The following is a 20,109-nucleotide window of genomic DNA, read 5'->3' on the forward strand; positions in this document are numbered from 1 at the left end:
TGCACAGTGAAACGACAGTAAGCCGAGGCCCTGGGACTGCCGTGCAATCTGTTAGTGATTTGGCGGGGTGGGAATTTCCTTTCCCGGGCCTGCCAGTGGGAGCGCTTTTCCAAATTTCCACCGCGGGGAAGCCTGCGATTTTACATAATGACTTCAGCATGCCGCGCGCTGGCGCCCCTCGGCCCCGCTACCCGCCGCCCGCGCTGGGGCAGGGGGCGGCTCTCTCGGCCCCCGTGGGACCCGGTCAAGGCTGGTCCGTGCACAGACCCCCCCACCCACACCCCACGCGAGCCCCTGGCCGCCTCACTCGCGTCCTCAGCCGAAAGAGGGGCGGCCCGGCGCGGGGAGGGGCCCTGCGCTCAGCCCCGGTCCCCCGGGCCCCGCCGGCTCGGGCGGGCGGGCGGGGCGTGATGTCATGGCAGGGAGGGGGCGAGGGAGCACCGGGCGGCGGGAGGCGGGGGAGGTGTTTTCCAGCTTTAAAAAGGCAGCAGGCAGAGCGCGGCCCTGCGTCAGAGCGAGACTTTGAGACTCCGGACTCGTAGGCACAGCCGCTGCGAGGGATCCGGCTGCCAAGCGTGGGGACCGGGCACGGGTGCGCCCCTCCTAGCCTCTGCCACTGCCACTGCCACGCCGCTGGGGCCCCGGCCGCCCCGCCGCACGCGCACACGCCCCCGGGTGACATTTCTCCTCCGGGGCGCGCCACGCTGAGCCCGGGCAGCGCGTCCGCCCGCCGGGGAGCCAGCTTCCCCGGAGCCCGAGCCCGGCGGTGCCCGCTCCTCCTCCTCCCGCTCCGCGCTGCCGCGGCCGCGTGGATGCCAAGCACCAGTTTTCCAGTCCCTTCCAAGTTTCCACTCGGCTCTCCGGCTGCCGGCTGCGGGAGAGGAGAAACTTTGGGGCCCGCGCCGCCCGCCGGCGGCACCATGAAGTCGGCGGAGGAAGGTAAGCCCGTGAGGCTGCCGCCCCCACCCCCCCGAACACGGACCCCCAGCGCCCCCAGCCCTGCGCCCATAGCCCCCGCGCCGGTGCCCCCGCGCGAGCCCCCGGGGTCCGGCCCGGGGAGGGGCCCTGGCCCGGCGGCGTCTGCGCGCGGAGGGCGCGGGTCCCGGCGCGCTGGCGGGCGGGCGGGCGCGCAGCACGGATTGGGAAGCGGTGTCCCCCTGGTGTTTCCCCGGCGGAGCCCTGATTTCGAGCGCGCCTGCCTCTTGCCAATAGGTGTCTCCTCTCCTCCAGCTCTGAGTGCGCGCTTTCGGCCTTGGCTGGTGCAGCCTTCTCGCTTTGAATCCCGGCGGCGGTAGAAACTCGGTTCAAAGCGGGCGGTTTGAGGACCGGGCGAGGGTAGGACCATCAGATCCACGAAGGACCCTTGGGGATGAAGAGCTGTCTAAGGGGAGGGCGAAGAATGGTCTGTTGTTTCCTTGCCCTGTGGGGGGAGGCCACCCACTGGCTTCAAAGACCAGTCAGACGTGAGGTGTGTGTGTGGGGGGGGGGGGGGGCGGGGGGGACTTCGCCCCTCCGCGAGCGCTCTCTCCAAGGCTCATCCTCCAAATCCGCCTCCGCCGCCTTCCCGAGCCGACACCGAGCCCTCGGGCTGGAGGCCGGATGTAGGATTTGAAAGCTATCAGATGCGCTGTCCGAAGGCAGCCCTGATTCTGGCGGTTTCCCGTCCCATGGACACCAGAGTTCCAACCGCAGAACACGTTTCGGGACACTCTGAACGGGGGCCGCACAGTTTCCAGCCGCCGGTTCAGAGTCACAGGATGGCACGTCTGGGCGGTCGCCGCCGCCGCGGGCGGGCAGTGAACGCGACCCCCTCCGCGGGGCAAGCTCAGCCACAGCCCCCTGTGGCACTACCTTGTAAGAACCATCGGTGAGCCGAGCAGCCGGGACCTCTGGAGGGAGGGGGAGCTCCCTCAGGTGCCTAGAAACCCTGGGGAGAGGGGGGACTAGCACCCCGGGGAGGAACCGGGATGGCAAGCGCACAAGGGAAGCGGGGCGACATCTTCCCAAAGGCCTTATCGGCGCGCCGAAGCGGTTTAAGTTACTTGAAGAAAGCTGGCAAACCTGCCCGTGGGTAATGAGTCCTCATATTTTATAAAGGCGGGCATCCTTCCGCGGGGCGCTAGCAAGCACGCCCTGCCGCTTCCTGCTCCCTCCAGCCAGCGCCAGGCCTTAGATGCAGTTTCCGAAGACTGCCAGCCGCGGGCGGGCGGGTTCCCTCTGGCAGAGGCTCCAGACCACAGGCCCGGGGCCGGCTCCCCGCCTCAGAGGCCTGGGGTCTCTCACTCGGCTTTCCACACATTCTGAGTCAAGGCAGGAAGACATCCCGTAGGGTCCTTACCCTTCCACCTCAACTTAGAAATTGTCAAAATGCAAACATCAAGAAATGTGTACGGGACCAGCCTTGCTACTAAAAAAAAAAAAAAACTTTTTTTTTTTTAATTCTTGAGGTTTTGATTGAAACCCTTGGACACTTATTTCAAAGTTTCCCCCACGTATTTTTTTTTTTATCACTGCTTTAAAAAGTCCAGTTTGTCTTTTTACTCGAACAGTCAGGGGTCCGTCCTGCAGCCTAGAACCTTTTCACTCTGATCAGAGGAAAAACCATCCCTGGGGGCGGCCCCGAGTTTTCCTGTTTCCCGCTGAACAAGATGCATTTCAGAATGCTTCTGGGGCCGGCCCAGGGCCAGGTGCAGCGTGCCCTTTGACTAAACAAGTAATGATGTATCTTATAAGGACAAGGTTAGACTAACCAGAAGGTAGGACCTGATCCTTCATAAAGACAGGCCCTTCATCTGCGGCAGGTCGCCCTGCAGGGCTGCGGGGATGACCTGTCCCCACGGAGGCCCTCCGAGGGAGGCGTTAGGTGCTGGCCTCCCCGAGTCTAAGAGCATCTTGGCTGCAGCTCATTAGGCGCTGCTGCTTGTGATGTCCCCAGCTTGTTTTCCCTGAGCAGAATGCGGAGAAATGCAGGCCTGTAGGTAGCCACCCACCCACCCATTCCGAGGTTGCTTCACACTCCTGCCCCCAGGCTCCCAGCACAGAACAAAGCACCCCTGTTCTCCGGCTCCCGCTCCCTCCATTTAACTTCTCGGCCGTGTTTCCTAATCCAGATTAGAAGGGCGCTGGCGCCCCGCTGATCACACCCGGGGCTGGAACGCGCACCAGGAACACCCGCAGCCTCCTGGGAAGCGCCAAGCTAAACACTTCCATCGAGACAGGAGTGTCTGCTGAGTTGGCAAATAGCTCTGATCACTTTTAAGATGAGAGTCCTGGGGTGCTGGTGAGAGGACCATGTTTTTTAAAAGGGCCACCCCAGCTAGTCACCTTGGTTGGGGATCTGGAACTAAGTAGGGGCCAGCTCAGCCTTGGGAAGAGCAGCCCTGAGTCCTGAATCCCGCAGGGCCCAGCGACCAGGTGGGCACGGCCCAGGGACCAGGTGGGCACGGCCGAGGAGTGCCCACCACCTCTCCAGGACAGTCGAGCGAAAGGTTTTCATCTAAGCAGATGAGGAGGGCTGTTATTTGTGTGTCAATTTTTCGGGGGTGAGAAGGTGGCTGAAGTTAAAAAAAAAACAAAAACACGAAGAGAGAGAAAATGAGATGCTGTGGCTTCTCAACAGAAAAACAGAACTTCCATTTGCCTGAAGGTCAGCAAAAAAAAGCAAACTAAAACAAAACAACCCTCCAACATACATCTCAAAGTGAGAACTATTATTAGAAACTAAATCAGGCCAAAGTGAACTATAGTTTATCACTGGAGAAAACCAGCCCTTGGCAAAGGGTCACGGGGGAGCAGCTCTGGGGGTGCAGACGGGGGTCACGTGACTAGCGGGGGTCCCTGCTTCTGGAAAAAGCCATGCCCCCAGGGCAGAGGGCCTGTAGGGCAGAAAGGAGGGCGGGTGAGCAGCAGGATTGCCATGGCGGGTCTGGTGCCACTGCCCTCTCCCCCTTCGGACTGGAATGCCCAGTGTGTGCTTCTGGGCACCGTGGCCTTCACTGCCCCTTCTTCCCGCTGCAGATGCCGGCTGGAGGGGGTGCCGGACCCCGGGGACAGCACACACAGCTGGGAGAAGGACAGAGGGCGATGGGTGCGCTGCTCTGGGCCCCCTGGGGTTCACACCCCGGCCCTCCTCCTCTCAGCCCCAAGGGGCCATTCCCCGCGCCCAGGAGGGAGCGGTGCGCTCCTGGAGGCTGGGGACTGGAGGCGGGGGTGTGACGGAGAAGGGCTGCCTGAGGGTGCGGGCCTAGGGGGTCAGACCGCGGCGGCAAGAAAGGCCCGGGAGCCGGGGCGTGAACGCGGGGTGGCGGCAGCCGAACCGGAGCCCCCTGTGCCCCCTGCGCTTCCCCGAGCCGCGCGGCTGCGGGGGCACGCGGGGTCCGGCCCGGATGGGGGGCCCCGGCGGGAAGCGCCGCCTCCTTCCTGCCCCGGAGGACGGGCGGGCAGGCGCTGCTTTAACAGAAACAAAGTTGTAACCAAGTCCCTGGGCCTGGCCGGAGTCGCCGCGGCTCCGGGGAGCAGGCGCTGCTCTGTGTGCCGCTTGGGGTCACGGAGAAGCCGGGGGGGGGGGGGGGGGGGGGGGGGGGCAGGACGCGAGGGTCCCGGACAGGACCGCTGCCCCCGCGCACCGGGACCCACCGGACCCTCCGGGGTCTCGCCCGCGGGCGGGGCGCTGGGCGGGACACGAGCAGCGGGCGTGCGCTGCTCCCGGAGTTTATTTAAAACTCGGGCCGCGGCCGCCGGGCTGTTTGTGTGAACCCGGAAACGCGGGGGAGGGGCCCGCGGGGGCGGGGGAGGGGCGGCCGGAGTCACGTTACCGGGGCCGGCTGGGCGCAGGGCGCAGGGCGCAGCCGAGCGGGGCGGCGACCACAGGTGCCCGCGGCCGGCCCGGGACCCACCGGACCCGGCCCGCACCCCAGCCCCACACCCGATTCTGGCCGCAAACCCGACAGCGGCTTCCCGGGGTCCCGGCCCCCGTCCCGGCCCCCGCCCTGGACCCTGACCCTGGACCCCGGACCCCAGCCCCGATCTTGGACCTCGGACCCTGGCAGTGACCCCTGATCCCGGACCCTGACTCCGATCCTGGACCCCGACCTCCGACCCCGGCCCTGACCCTGAAGCCCAGACCCTGGACTCTTGACTCCCACTCCGGACGGGCCTTCCCGACATGACGGGGCTGGAGGAGGACCAGGAGTTCGACTTTGATTTCCTTTTCGAGTTTAACCAGAGCGACGAGGGCGCCGGGGTCGCCCCAGGTGGGTCCGCGCGGGTTGGAGGTGCAGGGCCCACGGTGCAGGGGAGACGGGTGCAGGGTCTGGGTGTACCGGGCAGCAGTTGTGGGTCTGGGGTGCATTGTCCAGGGCGCTGGGGTGCAGACCCGGGAGTGCAAGGGTTGGATGTAGAGGGCCCAGAGGTGCAGGTCCTAGTGATACAGGGGTCGTGGGTGGCGGTTTTGGGGGTACGGGAGTCAGCAGGCAGGGTGAGGTCGGGAAGAGCCAGGCTGGGGACACAGTCTGGGGCCAGAGCAGCCTCTCCCAGGCTCTCTGCTCCTCTGCCCCTTGGTCCCCGACCCCACCCCCTGCCCAGGTCAGGGCAGCACCATAGTGCCCCCCACTCCGGTGTGGGGTGCCTGGGCCCCTGTGGAGCAGGAGGAAACAGGTCAGGTTTAATGTAGAGTGGCCGGTGGGCGGAGGGAAACCCTGGGAAGCCGCTTGGGGCCACCGCTCGGGTGTCAGGGCGCATCGGGCCCCTGCCTGTGGGTCACTGTGCTGGTCTCTGGGGCCTTCCTGCTGAGGGGCCGCTGGCCCCAGGCGGCCGCTGCGCCGCTGGGCCAGGGCACAGGAGCGTCCAAGGCCCAACTTGGACAGTGGCTGGGGACAGGTGGTGAATGGTCACTGCCAGAGGGCAGGGGGGCCGTGGAGCCCCCCATCTGTTGGGCTCCTAGCCCCTCCCAGAAGGAAGTTAAAGTGGAAGCAGCCCAATCCTGGGGCCGGGGGAGGGTGTCTTTCTTTCTTTCATTTTCTCTTGTCTGTCTAAAGGGACCCGCTGCCCCCTAGCACGGGAGCTCTGGAATAAGAGCTGCTGGGAAATCCCGGTCTGTCTGCCAGGCCGTGGCTCAGGGAAAGCCAGGAGCCCCTTCTCAACCCTCTCGTTCGGTGGCGACTTCGGGGTCCGCTCTCTTGTCAGTGCCCACGAGGCGGTGAGGCGATGAGGCTGCACTCAGGACACTTGGCACTGTGGCCATTTCTGCAACAATCGTGTAATATTTTCCATATCGCTCACCGCTCTTCTTTTAAAGACCGTAACACCCTGGTTGTTTTAAAAAAGATAAATAAATGTTCTGATCAGGCTGAGGCTGCCTGATCTTCCTTATCCTCACTCTCCAGCCGCCTCCCCGTGTCCTCCTTGGCTGTGGGTTTCCAGGCCCTGGAGGCATGGGCGCCCAGGCAGACGCAGTGGGAGAGATCCGAGGCCTGGACTCCCCCTGGGTCTAGCTGCCCATGGCTCTGTGTGCAGCTCCCCACGGGAAGACCCTCTTCCTGAGAGTTCAACCACTTTTCCGTTCATTTAGCAAAGATGGCAAATGACAGGTGCAAGCATGAACCGCACTCCTGGCCTCTTCATGGTGTGCAAGGCCAGCATGTCACATAGCTGGGATCACACAATATGCAGCTTTTTCAGAGCAGTTCCTTGCACTTAGCAGTATGCATGGAAGGTTCCTCCGAGTCTTTTCATGGCTCGGCAGCTCATTTCTCTTTTGTGGTGAATAATATTCCCCTGTCCAGATGGACCCTACCTCCTTCACCTATCACTCTCTGAACGATGTTTTGGTTCCTTCCAAGTTTTGGCTATTATGAATAAAGTCTTTTCTTCTTGTTCTTATTAGCTGTATGCTATATTTATTAATCATTAAGTTATTACATTATTATATTAAGTTGTTACCTTCAATTCTCCAGCTCTGAATGGGTGGTAGCAATGCCTTCACATGATCTCCGGGCTGGGCCTGGATATAAATAAATGAATGAGTGACTAATGCCGAGACCCATGGTAAGCTTGGTAGCACAGCTTTATTAGCACATGCTGAGCACAAAGGCAGGCACTTCATCAGCAGGACAGGTCAGCCCTGGCCACAGGCAGCCCAGCCCCTCACCTGGGTCACCATTCCTTGTGACGTGAGAGCGGAAACCTCAGTGTCCTGTCCTCCAGGGGACAGGGATGGGTTAGCCCTCGTCCCCCTGTCACTTAGGCCACCGCACGCTCCTATTGGCTGTGTGGCACTGATGGGCTTCTGTCTTCCCTGTTCCTTCACAGGAATGGCTGGGTCTTGGGGTTCTTTATTCCCGGAGGGCCTAGCAGGTGCAAATAGACAGTCAGCAACCATTTCTTGTGAGAAAGAAAAGAGAATTTTAAAAATAACATGCACTGGGCTGGGTAGGTGAGCTGTTTGCACCCTTCTATCTTCCTGTCCACTGGCCCCAACCCCCTCCTGGGGACAGAAGGCTGGCAGTGGGTCTCCTGCTCACCTCTGGGTCTTAGGAAAGAGCTGCTTGCTGTCAGCTGGAAGGCGGGTGTGGCCCAGCTTGCCGCCAGGGCTCCTGTTTGCTTCGTTATTTTGGCCGGTCCACCACTGCCAATACTGTCACCCTGGCAACTCCGGAGGAACTTGGCCAGGCCTCTGGGTCTGGCTGGAGTCTCCCCAGCAGTCGGGCCACCTCCAGCTCAGTGCGGCCAGTCTGCGCCCCTCCGCAGGCTTGGTGGGCGGCATTTCGTCTCTCCCGTGAGGAAGGGACATCTCTGGAGGTATTTTTATCCTCACGTCCGTTCTCAGCAGCAGTGAGGTGCCGTGAAGAGCCGGAGCCCTGCTCATGTGCAGGTCAGCCCCACCACAGACACAGGGTGGGATTCCGCCCTGGGAACTCCGTCCCCCCGCAGGGAGGCCCTGGAAGCTGGGGGGGAGGGGGGCGCCTGTGGGGTGGGGTAAGGCCTTCACCGTTTCAGGACAAGCCCCTCTATCTTTCATGCAAGTGGCCCCGCCGCCCTCAGAGACCGTTGCTTGTATGGAGGGCATTTTAATCCTGTATTATGTTCGTCAAAGGCAGACCACGGCTACTAAGGAACAACGTGCTGGTTTTAGCTCCGGAAAAACAGAATGAGAGGGAAGGACCTAAGGCGGGGGCTCCAGGCCTAGGGCCCTCGGAAGGGCCCGGGGGGCTCACTCACCGGACATTCTGGGGGTGTTTGCCTGCAGCCTTCTCCGGGCAGCTCCTGGGCTAGCGGCACCCTTGGAAGCTACTGTCTGTCATCTGTGGGGCCCGCCCAGTCCCCCGCCCTCAGGTAGCGCTTCTCGCTGCTTCTCAGTAAACATGTCATAACGCTGGTCTGGGCATCGAACGTGTTTTGGTTTTATTTTGTTTTGTTTCCATTACCTGCAAAATTATAATCCTGCTGCGTGGGCAGCAGCCCCATTGCCCAGCGGATGGGGGTCCGGCCAGGCGTCTGGGAGGACGGGGCCTGGCAGTCACTCATGTCAGTTCTATTTCTAGCCTCATCTTCCGTGGCTCAACCCCAGCAAACACGGCAGAAAAGTAAAAGTCATTGTGTGTCTCTCAGAGTTTGCAAAAGACCGCAGGATGCTCAGGGGCCAGAGGGGAGATTCCTGTTGGAAAGGTCTGCTCAGTGGTCACAAGGCCCCACGTGTGCCGAGCATCAGCGCAGTAGGTGCTGGGCCCGTGTCTCTCCACCCGCCCACCCGGGTCCCACTGTCACAGCTGCGGAAGGGCAGCCCTCACAGGGTAGTGGTGGGTGCCCGCATGACACCGGGCACTGTTGGCCTTCACAGAAAGCACAGCACGTGGGTAACATTTTGGGGTGGTGGTTTAGAAAGAACAAGAGTGTGGGGCTCTGAAATAAATTACTTATCAGAATGAGACTCGATCATTCTGACAACGCTGGCTTTTCTCAATTTGCTGAGCGTTGAGTTTGCAGTGGGTGCTGGACCAGCCTAAGAGCCACACAAACCCCTGCCAGCTGCCAGGTCCCGCCTGCTCACACCGTGTCCATCATCCTGCCCCAGAGCGCCTGGGACGGTGCTCTGCCAGGAGGGTGCAGGCGCCAGAGAGTGAGGAGCGTAAGGGGCGGGCAGTTCCGGTCTTCCTGGGATGAGCCACGGTTTTATTACTTTTATGATAGTGAACTGCTTTGAATAAGCTCCCTGTGTTTGCTTAAGCTCCTGCTGCGGCTTTGTACTCACCTGCGCTGTAATTTAATGAACCCTCCTCGGCAGGGGGCCAGGGCCCGGGAGCGCCCGCAGAAAACGACTCCGATGGGTGCTGAGCTCCCCGGGGGCTCCTGACCCGACGTGAATCGGCCTGAACTTCGCAGGGCCGTTCAGAAAGTTACTGGAAATAGTCTCATTCCGTGTAAATGGGGTCCCCTGGAATAATCAAACGATTCAGGCCTGGACGCAGGTTTGTTAGTAATAAAACCAAATGAAGTGGAGCGGGAGGCCCGGACTCCACCTCCTCGTGGTTTTGTTCTAAAGAGAGAGCTTCGTCATCAGCTCCGTGGGGTGTTTATGACCAGGTTCACCCGTTCGGGGCCTTCATTTCAAAATTTGTCCAATTACGGAGAACTCATGCTTGGGTGAGCCTTTTCTTGTTTTTAAATAAAGGCTTTGTGTTTTTTCTCCTCCTCCTCCTCGGCAGACTTAGGTTTATTTAAATGAAGGCTGTTTCCCGGAATATTCTGGTTGTCAGTGGACGCTGTGCTCACACAGAACTGCCCCTCACTCTGCACCCCCTCCCCTCCAGTTTATCCCCAACCTTCCAAGAGGCAAAGCCCTGTGGGCAGCTGTTGGGGAGCCCCCAGACTTGCTCTGTTAATGGCTAGAGTTTTGGTTTTTTTTAATTCTCAGAATTACCTTCCTGCCAACAAATGGTTCAGCTGTGGGATTGGCTATAACTCTCTTTGTTTTAATTTTTTAAAATATATTTTTATTGATTTCAGAGAGGAAGGGAGAGGGAGGGAGAGAGAAAAACATCAATGATGAGAGAAATCATTAGTCAGCTGCACGCCCTACACTGGGGATCAAACCCATAACCCGGGCACGTGCCCTGCCCTGACTGGGAATCGAACCAAGATCTCATGGCTCATAGGTCAAGGCTCAACCACTGAGCCATGCTGGTTGGGCTAGCTATAGCTCTTAAAATATGTCATAGATATGCATAATATTTTTTTTAGTTGAGCAGGAAGTGTAGGGATCGGTCCAAAACCTCCTCCGAGGCCCAGGAGGGGCTGGTGCCTCCTGGAAAGGACACCCAGGGCTCCTTAGGGGCAGGACCCAGCGGTGCTGGGCGGCAACTTCATATCCAACTTCACAGCCACACGTCACATTTCCACGTGCCTCCTGCTGCATCTGTGGAGATGGCGATTTCTCTTTGATGTGAACGTTCATTTTCTATGGACGTTAGAGCGTCTGCTGCTTCGCAGATACAAACAGTGGGCCCAGCATGGGTGTGAGTGTGGGGCCTGTTCTCATGGGCAGCCCTGAGTGGAGGGGCTGCTTCCTTCTGTGTGTGTGTGTGTGTGTGTGTGTGGCGGCGGCAGGGAGATGGGGAGGGAGGGAGGTGCTTGTTCCTGTCACAGGGACGTTGCCACCTCAAGGACTAAATGTCGGGAAAGCTCTGGTCCCCAGGGAGCAAAGTCTGACCGGTGCAGGTGGGCCGTGTGGATTGTAGCTGCAGCCTGGGGGCTCGTGGGGGGCTCCCAGGGACATCTGCCCCAAAGCAGGAGGGGTGCGGAGACCACAGGAAGTGACCCCCGGCTCTGTCTCATTGTGCCAGGAAAGTGCGTGTCCGGACTAGGAAAAGGCCAGCAAGTTCCCTGTGGGTGCCCAGCCAGTGCAGGGGTGCTGGGCTGCAGCGGGTCTGCAGGGGGCTGGTGGGACATCGGGGGACCCCCACTCCTGAAGGAGGAGCCTGGAAGGGGTGAGCCGCCAGCACCTGTGGCTGTGGAGGAAACGCACGCTCCGGGCGGTTTAGCATCCGTGTGGGACCAAGATGCAGTCATCTGAAGAATGCCAGAGCGAAGGCAGGCAGGCCTCTCTCCGACCTACACTCAATGGTGGGGCAAGTCAAACAGAATAGAGCTGTTTGCTGGAGTCTAATTACTTAACGACCTGCCCTGTAGGTATACAATTCGGTTTCACACTCGCTTTGCTAATATCCTACCTTCTGACCATTTAACGATAATAACCGTAATCACAGTGACAGAATGGGGCTTCGCTCTTGGTCAGCCTGGCTGATGTCGGACTTTACCTCCAGTCACATGGACTTGTCGACACCTGCCGGCTGCGGGGATGCTGATGTCCTGTTATTGAACTGGCGGATCTGGGGGGACGCCGGGCGTGTTGGGCCGCCACGGAGAGGACGCGGGGTGGGAACGTGTGGACGTGTCTGTGAACACGTGGGAGGGGGTGCGCCAAGTTGCTCGTGGCTGTAAGGAAGCGTCATTGACCAAGGCCGTCGTCAGACTCCCTTTGGGAGGAATACAGGTAGCATGTCGTCTCCTGGTGATTGAAGGAGTGAGATTTCCTTCTGTGGGGCTTGCCTGCCCTGGCCTGGTCCCTCTGGACAGCGCCCAGGCCTGGCCTCTTGCTGTCCAGCTCAGGTGCTCTCTGTGGTGTTTGTCATGGCCCCGGGGCGGGGGGGGGTGGGGGGACACACACACACTCTGGCGCCTGCACACAGGATGCAGGGACATCCCCACTGAGAGGTCACCATGACCCCAGTGCCTAGGGAACCTGACCTCTGCCAGGAAGTGCCTTTCCAGGGTTATTAGCTTCTTGTTGGCGTTTTTACAAATATCATAACCAAGATTTAACATCTGATTTCAGTTTTTGTGGTGCAAGTGTCAGTGACCAGCCCTACCTGGTGTGACTCAGTGGGTTAGAGCATCGACCCGTACACCGAAGGGTCAAGGGTTCGATTCCTGGTCAAGGGCATGTACCTAAGTTGCAGATTTGATCTGTGCCCCAGTCAGGGCACATGCGGGAGGCAACCCATCAATGTGATCTCACATTGATGTTTCTCTCTCTCTCCCTCTCCTTCCCTCCCACTCTTGCTAAAAATCAATGGGGGGGGGGGAATATATATATATATATATATATATATATATATATATATATCCTCCACTGAGGATTAACAAACAAGCAAAATGTGGTGGTGAGCATCTGAGGGTGCTGGTGCGTGCCAGGGTCACTGTGCATGTTGGTGGCATGGGCGTGGCCACCCAGGACTGGCAGCAGAGCTGGGCTGGCACTGGAGTCAGGCCTCCCCTGGATGTGGACATGAGGCTCATCCTTGTTTCATGTGACTGTCCCCAGTGTCCCACTGGTGCCTGGGAGCCCACGGGCAGGGGATGGCGAGGACCTGCATGTCCAGGACATTGCCCTGTGGACGTGTAGCTGCAGGGCCTGGCAGGCACACCCCGAGCATGAGGCATCCCTGCTGCTCCAGCCTCTAACTTTCTCAGCCATGGCTTTGTTTTCTCTTCCTTGTCACGCCTCTGTGTCCCCGGGGGCTCTTTGGAGCCTGGCACTCGTGTTGAGCATCTGGAGCACTGTGGCTCTCTCTCCAAAGGGCCGCTCGCAACACAGGGTTGAAGCGGCTGTGGGTTCTTCCCCGGCTGCCTGGGGGGGAGGGGGGGCGGGCTTGCAGTCTTGGGAACAGCCAGTGTTTTTCCCAGGGGGATTTAGCCCCATCGAAGCAAGAGCCTCTCGATGGCAAGGATTACAAGACTGGATTTTCGAGGGTGGTGGATGGCTGTTTTGGGAAACAAGAGGGCCCAGCCTGCTTGGTGTCTGCACCCATTCCTGTTAGCAAGGGCCATGGGGTGTGGGCCAGCACCCCGAGATCCAGCATGCTGGTGTCTGACACAGCGCAGCCTTCAAATAAGGCGTCTTCGGTGGGTCATTGTGGCGGGAGCCAGGATAGAATTTCCTTGTGGGTGTTTCCATTATTTAGCGACCTGGATATCCGCTCTGCCGCACACAATAACACAGAACAAAGACGTCACAACAAGTCTTTTCAAACTGGAAATCCAGAGTGGCTTTTCTGATAAAAATTACTAATTACACTAGTAATGATTTTTTAAAATATCTTGAGGTTATAATTAGCATATAATGATTCTTAAATCCAGCTGTGTGCCAATATTATCTGCTTTGTTTTTATTAAAGGAGGGATTTTTCTAGGTCATGAGCCACCATCACAGCTTATATGAGAGAAACCCCAGAATCTGCTTCCATCCAACTCTTGGGGTGTTTTCTTTGTAGCTGGTGATTAGAGCAGCTCCATGGTGACTAGTTTATTAAAACCTCTTTGCATGCACAGGTCCCTCTATCTAAACCCACCTACTCAGTCCACCCACCCATCCATCATTTATCCATCCACTCATCCACCCATCCATCCATCCATCCATCATCCATCCACCCACCCACCCACCTCTCCATTCATCCACCCACTCACCCATTCATCTACCTATCCATCCACCTATCCATCTATCCATACATCTGTTCATCCATCCATCCATCTGTTCATCCATTCATTCACCCTCCCGTCTATCCCTTCACCCATTCATCTATCCATCCATCCACTTATCTATCCCCCTGTTCACTACATCCATTCATCAATTCATCTAACCATCCACCACTCACCCACCTACCCATCTGTTATTCAACTATCCACCCACCCATCCATCTGTCAAATGAATGGAGCACCTTTTATGTGCCAGGCACGGTCCTAGGCTCTGGAGACAGTGAACCACAGTAGACGGAGGCAGGCAAAGGCTCCTGCCTTCAGGGAACTTAGTGTTCTGCTGGTGAAAGGGATGAGGCACAAGATGATGATGAGTACTAAGGAGAGGAAACGGACTGGGGAAGGGCTCATTCAGAATTCTGACAGAGCTTTTGGGTAGGCAACTTCTGAGCAAAGAGTAGGAAAAAGCAGGGAGGCCATTGGTGCTGCTCTGGGGGGAGGGATGCTGGGCCGTGCGCAGCCGAGTGGGGGGCTGTGTGCTGGGGTGGAGGCGGGGGAGCCTGGAAGGGTCCCAGGAACATCGTTGCCTGGACAGGTTCCCCCGGGGAGGCCATCGGAGCAGCGTGAGGGCCGCCCTGCTGGGGGTGAGGCCTGGAGCTGTGCGGAGACGCGGGACCCGATTCCGAGGCGCACGGGGCTGCGGGTTTGCATGTGTGATGACTGGCCCCCCTCACGTCATCTTTCCCTTTTCCCTTTTCCTTCCAGAGCATTACAGCTATGTGTCCTCCAACATCAGTCCGGGCCTGTCCCTGCCCACAGCGCACCCCTCGCTGCCGGTGCAGTGCCACGACATGCAGATGGCGGCCCCCGGCCTCTCCGCCATGGCGGCCGCCGGCCACCCCTCGGGGTACGGAGCCGCCGTGGACGGCGGGCCCTCGGGCTACTTCCTGTCCTCCGGCCACGTCAGGCCCAACGGAGCCCCGGCCCTGGAGAGCCCCCGCATTGAGATCACGTCCTACCTGGGGCTGCACCACAACAACAACCAGTTCTTCCACGACGTGGAGGTGGAGGACGTGCTTCCCAGCTCCAAACGGCCCCCGTCCACCGCCACCCTGAGCCTGCCCAACCTGGAGGCCTACCGGGACCCCTCCTGCCTGAGCCCGGCCAGCAGCCTGTCCTCCCGCAGCTGCAACTCCGAGGCCTCGTCCTACGAGTCCAACTACTCGTACCCGTACGCGTCCCCGCAGACGTCCCCGTGGCAGTCCCCCTGCGTGTCCCCCAAGACCACCGACCCCGAGGAGGGCTTTCCCCGGGGCCTGGGGGCCTGCAGCCTGCTGGGCTCCCCGAGGCACTCGCCTTCCACCTCGCCCCGCACGAGCGTCACGGAGGAGAGCTGGCTGGGGGCGCGCACCTCCCGGCCCTCGTCCCCGAGCAACAAGAGGAAGTACGGCCTCAACGGCCGGCAGCTGTCCTGCTCCCCGCACCACTCCCCCACGCCATCCCCGCACAGCTCGCCGCGGGTCAGCGTCACGGACGACACGTGGCTGGGCAACACCACGCAGTACACCAGCTCGGCCATCGTGGCCGCCATCAACGCCCTGAGCACCGACAGCAGCCTGGACCTGGGCGACGGCGTCCCCATCAAGGCCCGCAAGACGGCCCTGGACCACTCGCCCTCGGTGGCGCTCAAGGTGGAGCCGGCGGGCGAGGACCTGGGCACCACGCCGCCCGCCTCGGACTTCCCGCCCGAGGAGTTCCCCCCCTTCCAGCACATCCGGAAGGGCGCCTTCTGCGACCAGTACCTGTCGGTGCCGCAGCACCCGTACCCGTGGGCCCGGCCCCGGTCCCCCACGTCCTACGCCAGGTGAGCGGGCGGGGCGGGCCCAGGGCTGGAGGTCTGCGTGCAGGTGCCGCGGGGCTCCCCTGCTCCTGCCACCTCCGGACCAGAACCACCTCCCCGCACGGGGTTGGCGGCCACTTTGGGGAGTCTGGTCTTCAGCAGAAGTGTCTCAGGGTGCAAATTGACCCCTTTATAAGAACACAGTCACAGTGGCTGCAGCCCGGCCTCCAGACGTCACTCACCCCCTGACGAGCCCACCTGCAGATACCCATAGGGAGCGGGGTTAGGGCTCCTGCACACAGAGTCTGGGGCCCACAGAGGCTGCCAAGGGAAGCGCTCTCGGCATTTGTTTTTCGAAACCAAAGATCCCCGTCCTGTTTGTTTTCGCTGCCTCCTCACCCACTTCCCGTCTCCACCTCATTGCTGTCAGCAGTGCCGGGTGCAGATGGGCACTCACTCCCGAGTGAGCAAGCTCGCGGCAGCCGCTCCCTGCCGTGCCCACGTGCCCACGCTGTTTGGAGAACAACACAGCCGCCTCCTCCCCAGAGAGGCACGGTCCCTGCGGGCTGGTGACAGGGAGCTCAAGCATGTTCCCAGCCTCACGTCTTGGGCTGTTGATTCTTCTCTTTAACGGCGCATGGGGCTCAGCTGGGGCCGCTCACTCGGCCCGGCGTCTTTATTTTTAACCAAACAGCTTTCGCAACAGGTGGGCCGCTCACGACCCCCGGTGCCCGGCGCGTGCAGCCCCCGCAGCACTGTGGCGGGGCGTGACGTGCCCGCCAGGGCCTCCCCGTGCCTGGCCCCGTTGGACAGGGGCGGCGGCCGCCTCAGGAAGAGGCCCCTGTGACCTCCAGGAAGAGGCCCTGCGTGTGGTTTCGGGGGAGCGGGCAGGGGTGAGCTCAGTGTTTGGCTGGAGGGATTCTGGAAGCGAGATGGGCGCAGGGCCCTGGCTTCCCGCAGGGTGCCCCGGGCGGGTGCGGAGGGTGAGCAGGGGGGCCGGGCGCTGCGGGGCCCTCCAGAGGAGACCTGACAGGTTGTCCAGCAGCCGGTGCTGACGGTTAGGAGTCAGGATTCAAAGAGAAAGCAAACCCGAAGCTTCTCTTTGCTTCCAAAAAATTGATAAAGTTTAAAAGGCTGGTATTTTCTTTCTTTTCTTAAAAAATATATATATTTTATTGATTTTTTTACAGAGAGGAAGGGAGAGGGGTAGAGAGTTAGAAAGATGGATGAGAGAGAAACCTCCATCAGCTATCTCTTGCACACCCACTAGTGGGGATGTGCCTGCAACCAAGGTCCATGCCCCTGGCCGGAATCAAACCTAGGACCTTTCAGTCTGCAGGCCGACGCTCTATCCGCTGAGCCAAACCGGTCAGGGCAAAAGGCTGGTATTTTCAAAGGTGTCATCGAACAAACGTATCTCAGAACCTGGGATTAATGAACGAACATGGGAACTTAAAACCCACTTGGAGGCGTTTTTATAAATTTAAGGCTGGTTATGCCTGATGCGCTACTTCATGACATTTATGTAAAGAAGGAGGAGAATATTCAGAAGCTAACCGCCTCCAGGCCGGAGCCGCCCACGTGTCACAGTGTATGACCTTCTGCGTGTTCCTGGACCACGAAGGTCATAGCCATTGCCACGGGGCATCTCTCCAATCCGGACATCAGAGGCAGAGCGCCATCGGCAACAGATGGTGGTAACCGTGAGCAGGAAGATGGCCATAGCCAGGGGGTGCTAAGAAGTTGTAAGAACTCAGGGAAACCCTGCGTGCTGGTTGGCCAGGACCAAATACCAAACTGGCTCCCTGGAGACCTCCCTCCTTTGTCCTCCTTCTCTGTCTGTCTCTGTGTCCGAGTTCCTCCCACTGAGGAGGACAGAGACAGCGTGGGTCAGGGCCCGCCTGAGGACCTCACTTTGTAACTTGATCCCCTGTGAGGACCCCGAGTCCACACCGAGGTCCCAGGGCGCGGACTCCATGACCTGTGAATTTGGGGTGAGGTGGCCTCTCCCTCCCAGGTGCCTTGGTGTGTTCCCGGCGAGTGGCCGTCGGCAGGACCGGCCCATGTTTATTAAATTCGCGGTCGGAAAGCAGGTGCCCTTCGTCCCTGTCATGCCTTGGCCGCCCGACGGCTCTTTATCTGTTGGTTGCAGAGCCGAGTCCGGTGTGCGGCCCCTGACATGCCTGTGCACTCACAAAGCCCGAGGCAGGCACCAGCCAACCCCGCGGGGCGAGGCTAACCTTCCCCACCCCGGGGGGGCCCCACGGCCAATGTGTTTCCTGGTCCCGGCCGCCTGCTTCCCTGCGGCCTGCCCGCCGGTGCGTGGGGGCAGCGAGGCCCTGTGGGAGCCAGAGGGGACGGCGGCCAGACTTCCTTCCCGAGAAAGTGCAGCCAGCGCCACGTCAGCAGGTCAGCCACGCAGCAGACTCTGCTGCCATGATGGCGCAGCCTGGGCGGGGAGCCTGCCCCTCCAGCCCCCGCCCTCCTTCAGGGCCTCTGTACCGGGGTACCCGTGTCCCCCCAGGAAAAGGGCATCAGTGCCGGTGAGCCCGAGGGCGCTGTGGCTTTGTTTCCCTGCTGGGCGAGTCTCCTCGGCAAGGGCAGCAAAACGTCTGGCAGGCCTGTGGGGTTAAGACAATGCTGACTTCTTGCTTCGGCCGGATTTGATAGAATTCCATAGTTCTAGAGTTCAGACTTGCTTCGAGTTCAGGAGAACAGCGCTTCTGTTCTCCGAGCTCAGGCTATGCATTGAGATTACCGCTGACTCCCATGTCCCCCACCAAAAAATCAGAGTTTTAGTGTCCAGGTCAGGCCCCCGAGCCTCTTGGGAAGGCGAGGGGATTCTTCCCGCCCACTTCTTTCTGCGGAGACGGTGCTGCTGCTGCTGCTGATGGCGGCGTCCCCGGGCCGCCTTGTCACAAGGCGAGGCCGCCCGTGGGCGTGAGAGGCTGCCCGGTGCAGGGGCCCCGAGGGTGCAGGGGCCAGGGCGGCGGGAGCGTGTGGGGCCCGTGACTGCATCTGATGTTTTCTAGGTGGTATTTGCAGAGGTGCCTTCAGCCGGTCTCCCATAGGGGCTGAGCGTCTGCCATGCCCCGGTGGCGTCCGTGCCCAGGGGTCGTCTCCGTGCATGAGAATGTTTAGCTTCTTTCCGATCCAGGTCATGGAAAGTTCCAACCTCGGGGGTTTAATGTCTGCAGCGCCAGGACCACCTCTGAATCTGCCCGGAGCGAGGCAGTATCCCGCGAGGACGTAGACATAACGCCGGTGTTGGGAGGCGGAGCTCGCTCCGTGCGTCCCGTCTGAGGAGGCTCCTGGGCCAGCAGCCGTGTTGTGACGTTCCTGCTCACAGAACACGGCGGGCGGCGACCACAAGCTTGACGCCCGGTGTGGACTCGGAGCCGAAGGGCCCAGTGGCCTGGGGACTACGTCCACATCCATGGATTTTTAAATGTGCCTTTCAGGTTTAGGGCTGTGATAGTGATGATTTCAGAAATATTTATGACTGTTGTGCTAGGCAGAAGTGTTGGCTTCCAAACTCTGATAAAACTGCTAAAGCCTGTTGCATGTATACGTTCTGACTGTTTTCAGATTTATCCCTCCAGAAGCATATGTTCTGAAGTCGGAGTGAGAGTAAATAAACCCGTAGGCGAGTCACCACTCCAGCTGGCAGGTCCCTCCACAGAGGCCTCCGCCCCGGCCGGGCCTTGGTGGTCAGAGTCAGGCCAGCCCACCCCGGGCAGCAGGATGTCACTTCTGGTTTTTTTTTTCTCCTCCTTTTCCTGACCCCTGACCCAGCGGAAGGGGCACAGCACCTGCACGCCACGAGGGAAAGCTCCCCGACAGTCTTTGGGGAGATGGTCGGGGACACAGTTGGAGTCGGCAGGCACAGCTCTGAGTGCTGACAGGACGGAGCTCAGAGCCCGGGCCCCTTGCTCAGGCCCCCAGTTCGCCCGCACGAAAGCCTGTGGTCACCTGGCTCAGAGCTGCCCCCCACTGGGTCTCTGCAACCAGAGGCCCGCTCGGTGTCCATCTCCCAGGAGCATCCTCTGGGGCAGGCGGGACCCCAGAGGCTCAGCCCAGCCACAGCACTTCCTAGAGGGCGAACTTGGTGTTGGAGGAGCAGGCACCAGGGCTGGGTGCTGTTGTTGGGGACATGGAGACCATAGTGTCCACTTGTGCCAGGGTGCGGGGAGGACGGAGCTAAGCCACGTCTCTGAGCCGGCTCAGTAGCCTTCGGGCAGCTCACGGTTTTCTGCCTGGCTACTGGGAGCGGGCCCAAACACCTTCACTCCTTGCGTCACGTCCCAGAGTTCACAGCTGACCTCTGGGAGGTGCTGCGGTCCCGACTGCCAATCTGAGAGTTACCTGCCAGTCACACCCGGGACTGAGTGAGCGGCCAGGAGGGCCGGGGCGGGGCTTGCTTCCCCGGCACAGCCCTCCGTGCAGGGTGTGGGCCCCGGGTTCCCTGCCGAGGGGTTCTGTGAGGGTCAGTTATTAGGAGAAAGAGGGATCGTGGCACTTCTGTGTCCTGGGCCGGATACAACGATTCGGATCTTTGTGGCTTTACACTCCGATGTTTAAGTCGAGCTGTGGAGATCTGAAATGCTGCCTGGTATCAGAATAATCCAAATGCCAGATGAGTTACAGCCGTGCGACGGGCCAGTCCCCGGTCCGCCCTGTGTGTCCCTGAGTGCGTGCGGGCAGAGGCTGCTGTTGGGTCTCATGTGCCCGACCTGGGCG

The 20,109-nt window shown here is 60.2% G+C and overlaps 1 protein-coding gene across 3 annotated transcripts in view; it reads left to right on the forward strand.

The window, feature by feature from the left end:
- The first annotated feature begins 511 nt into the window (after window positions 1–511).
- NFATC1 (nuclear factor of activated T cells 1) overlaps window positions 512–20,109 on the forward strand; it is a 95,940-nt gene continuing 76,342 nt past the window's right edge. The window contains exons 1-2 of one of the 3 annotated variants that reach the window (XM_084888042.1): window positions 512–939; window positions 14,295–15,393. In XM_084888042.1, coding sequence (XP_084744168.1) covers window positions 813–939; window positions 14,295–15,393 — 1,226 coding nt within the window. In that variant the 5' untranslated portion in view covers window positions 512–812. Of the gene's footprint in view, window positions 940–4,780; window positions 5,253–14,294; window positions 15,394–20,109 lie in introns of those variants that run through there. The other 2 variants (XM_084888043.1, XM_084888041.1) reach the window with 2 other exon arrangements.

The sequence above is a fragment of the Pipistrellus hanaki genome (genome assembly GCF_964339955.1).
Source record: "Pipistrellus hanaki genome assembly, chromosome: 6".
NCBI classification, from domain to species: Eukaryota; Metazoa; Chordata; class Mammalia; order Chiroptera; family Vespertilionidae; genus Pipistrellus; species Pipistrellus hanaki.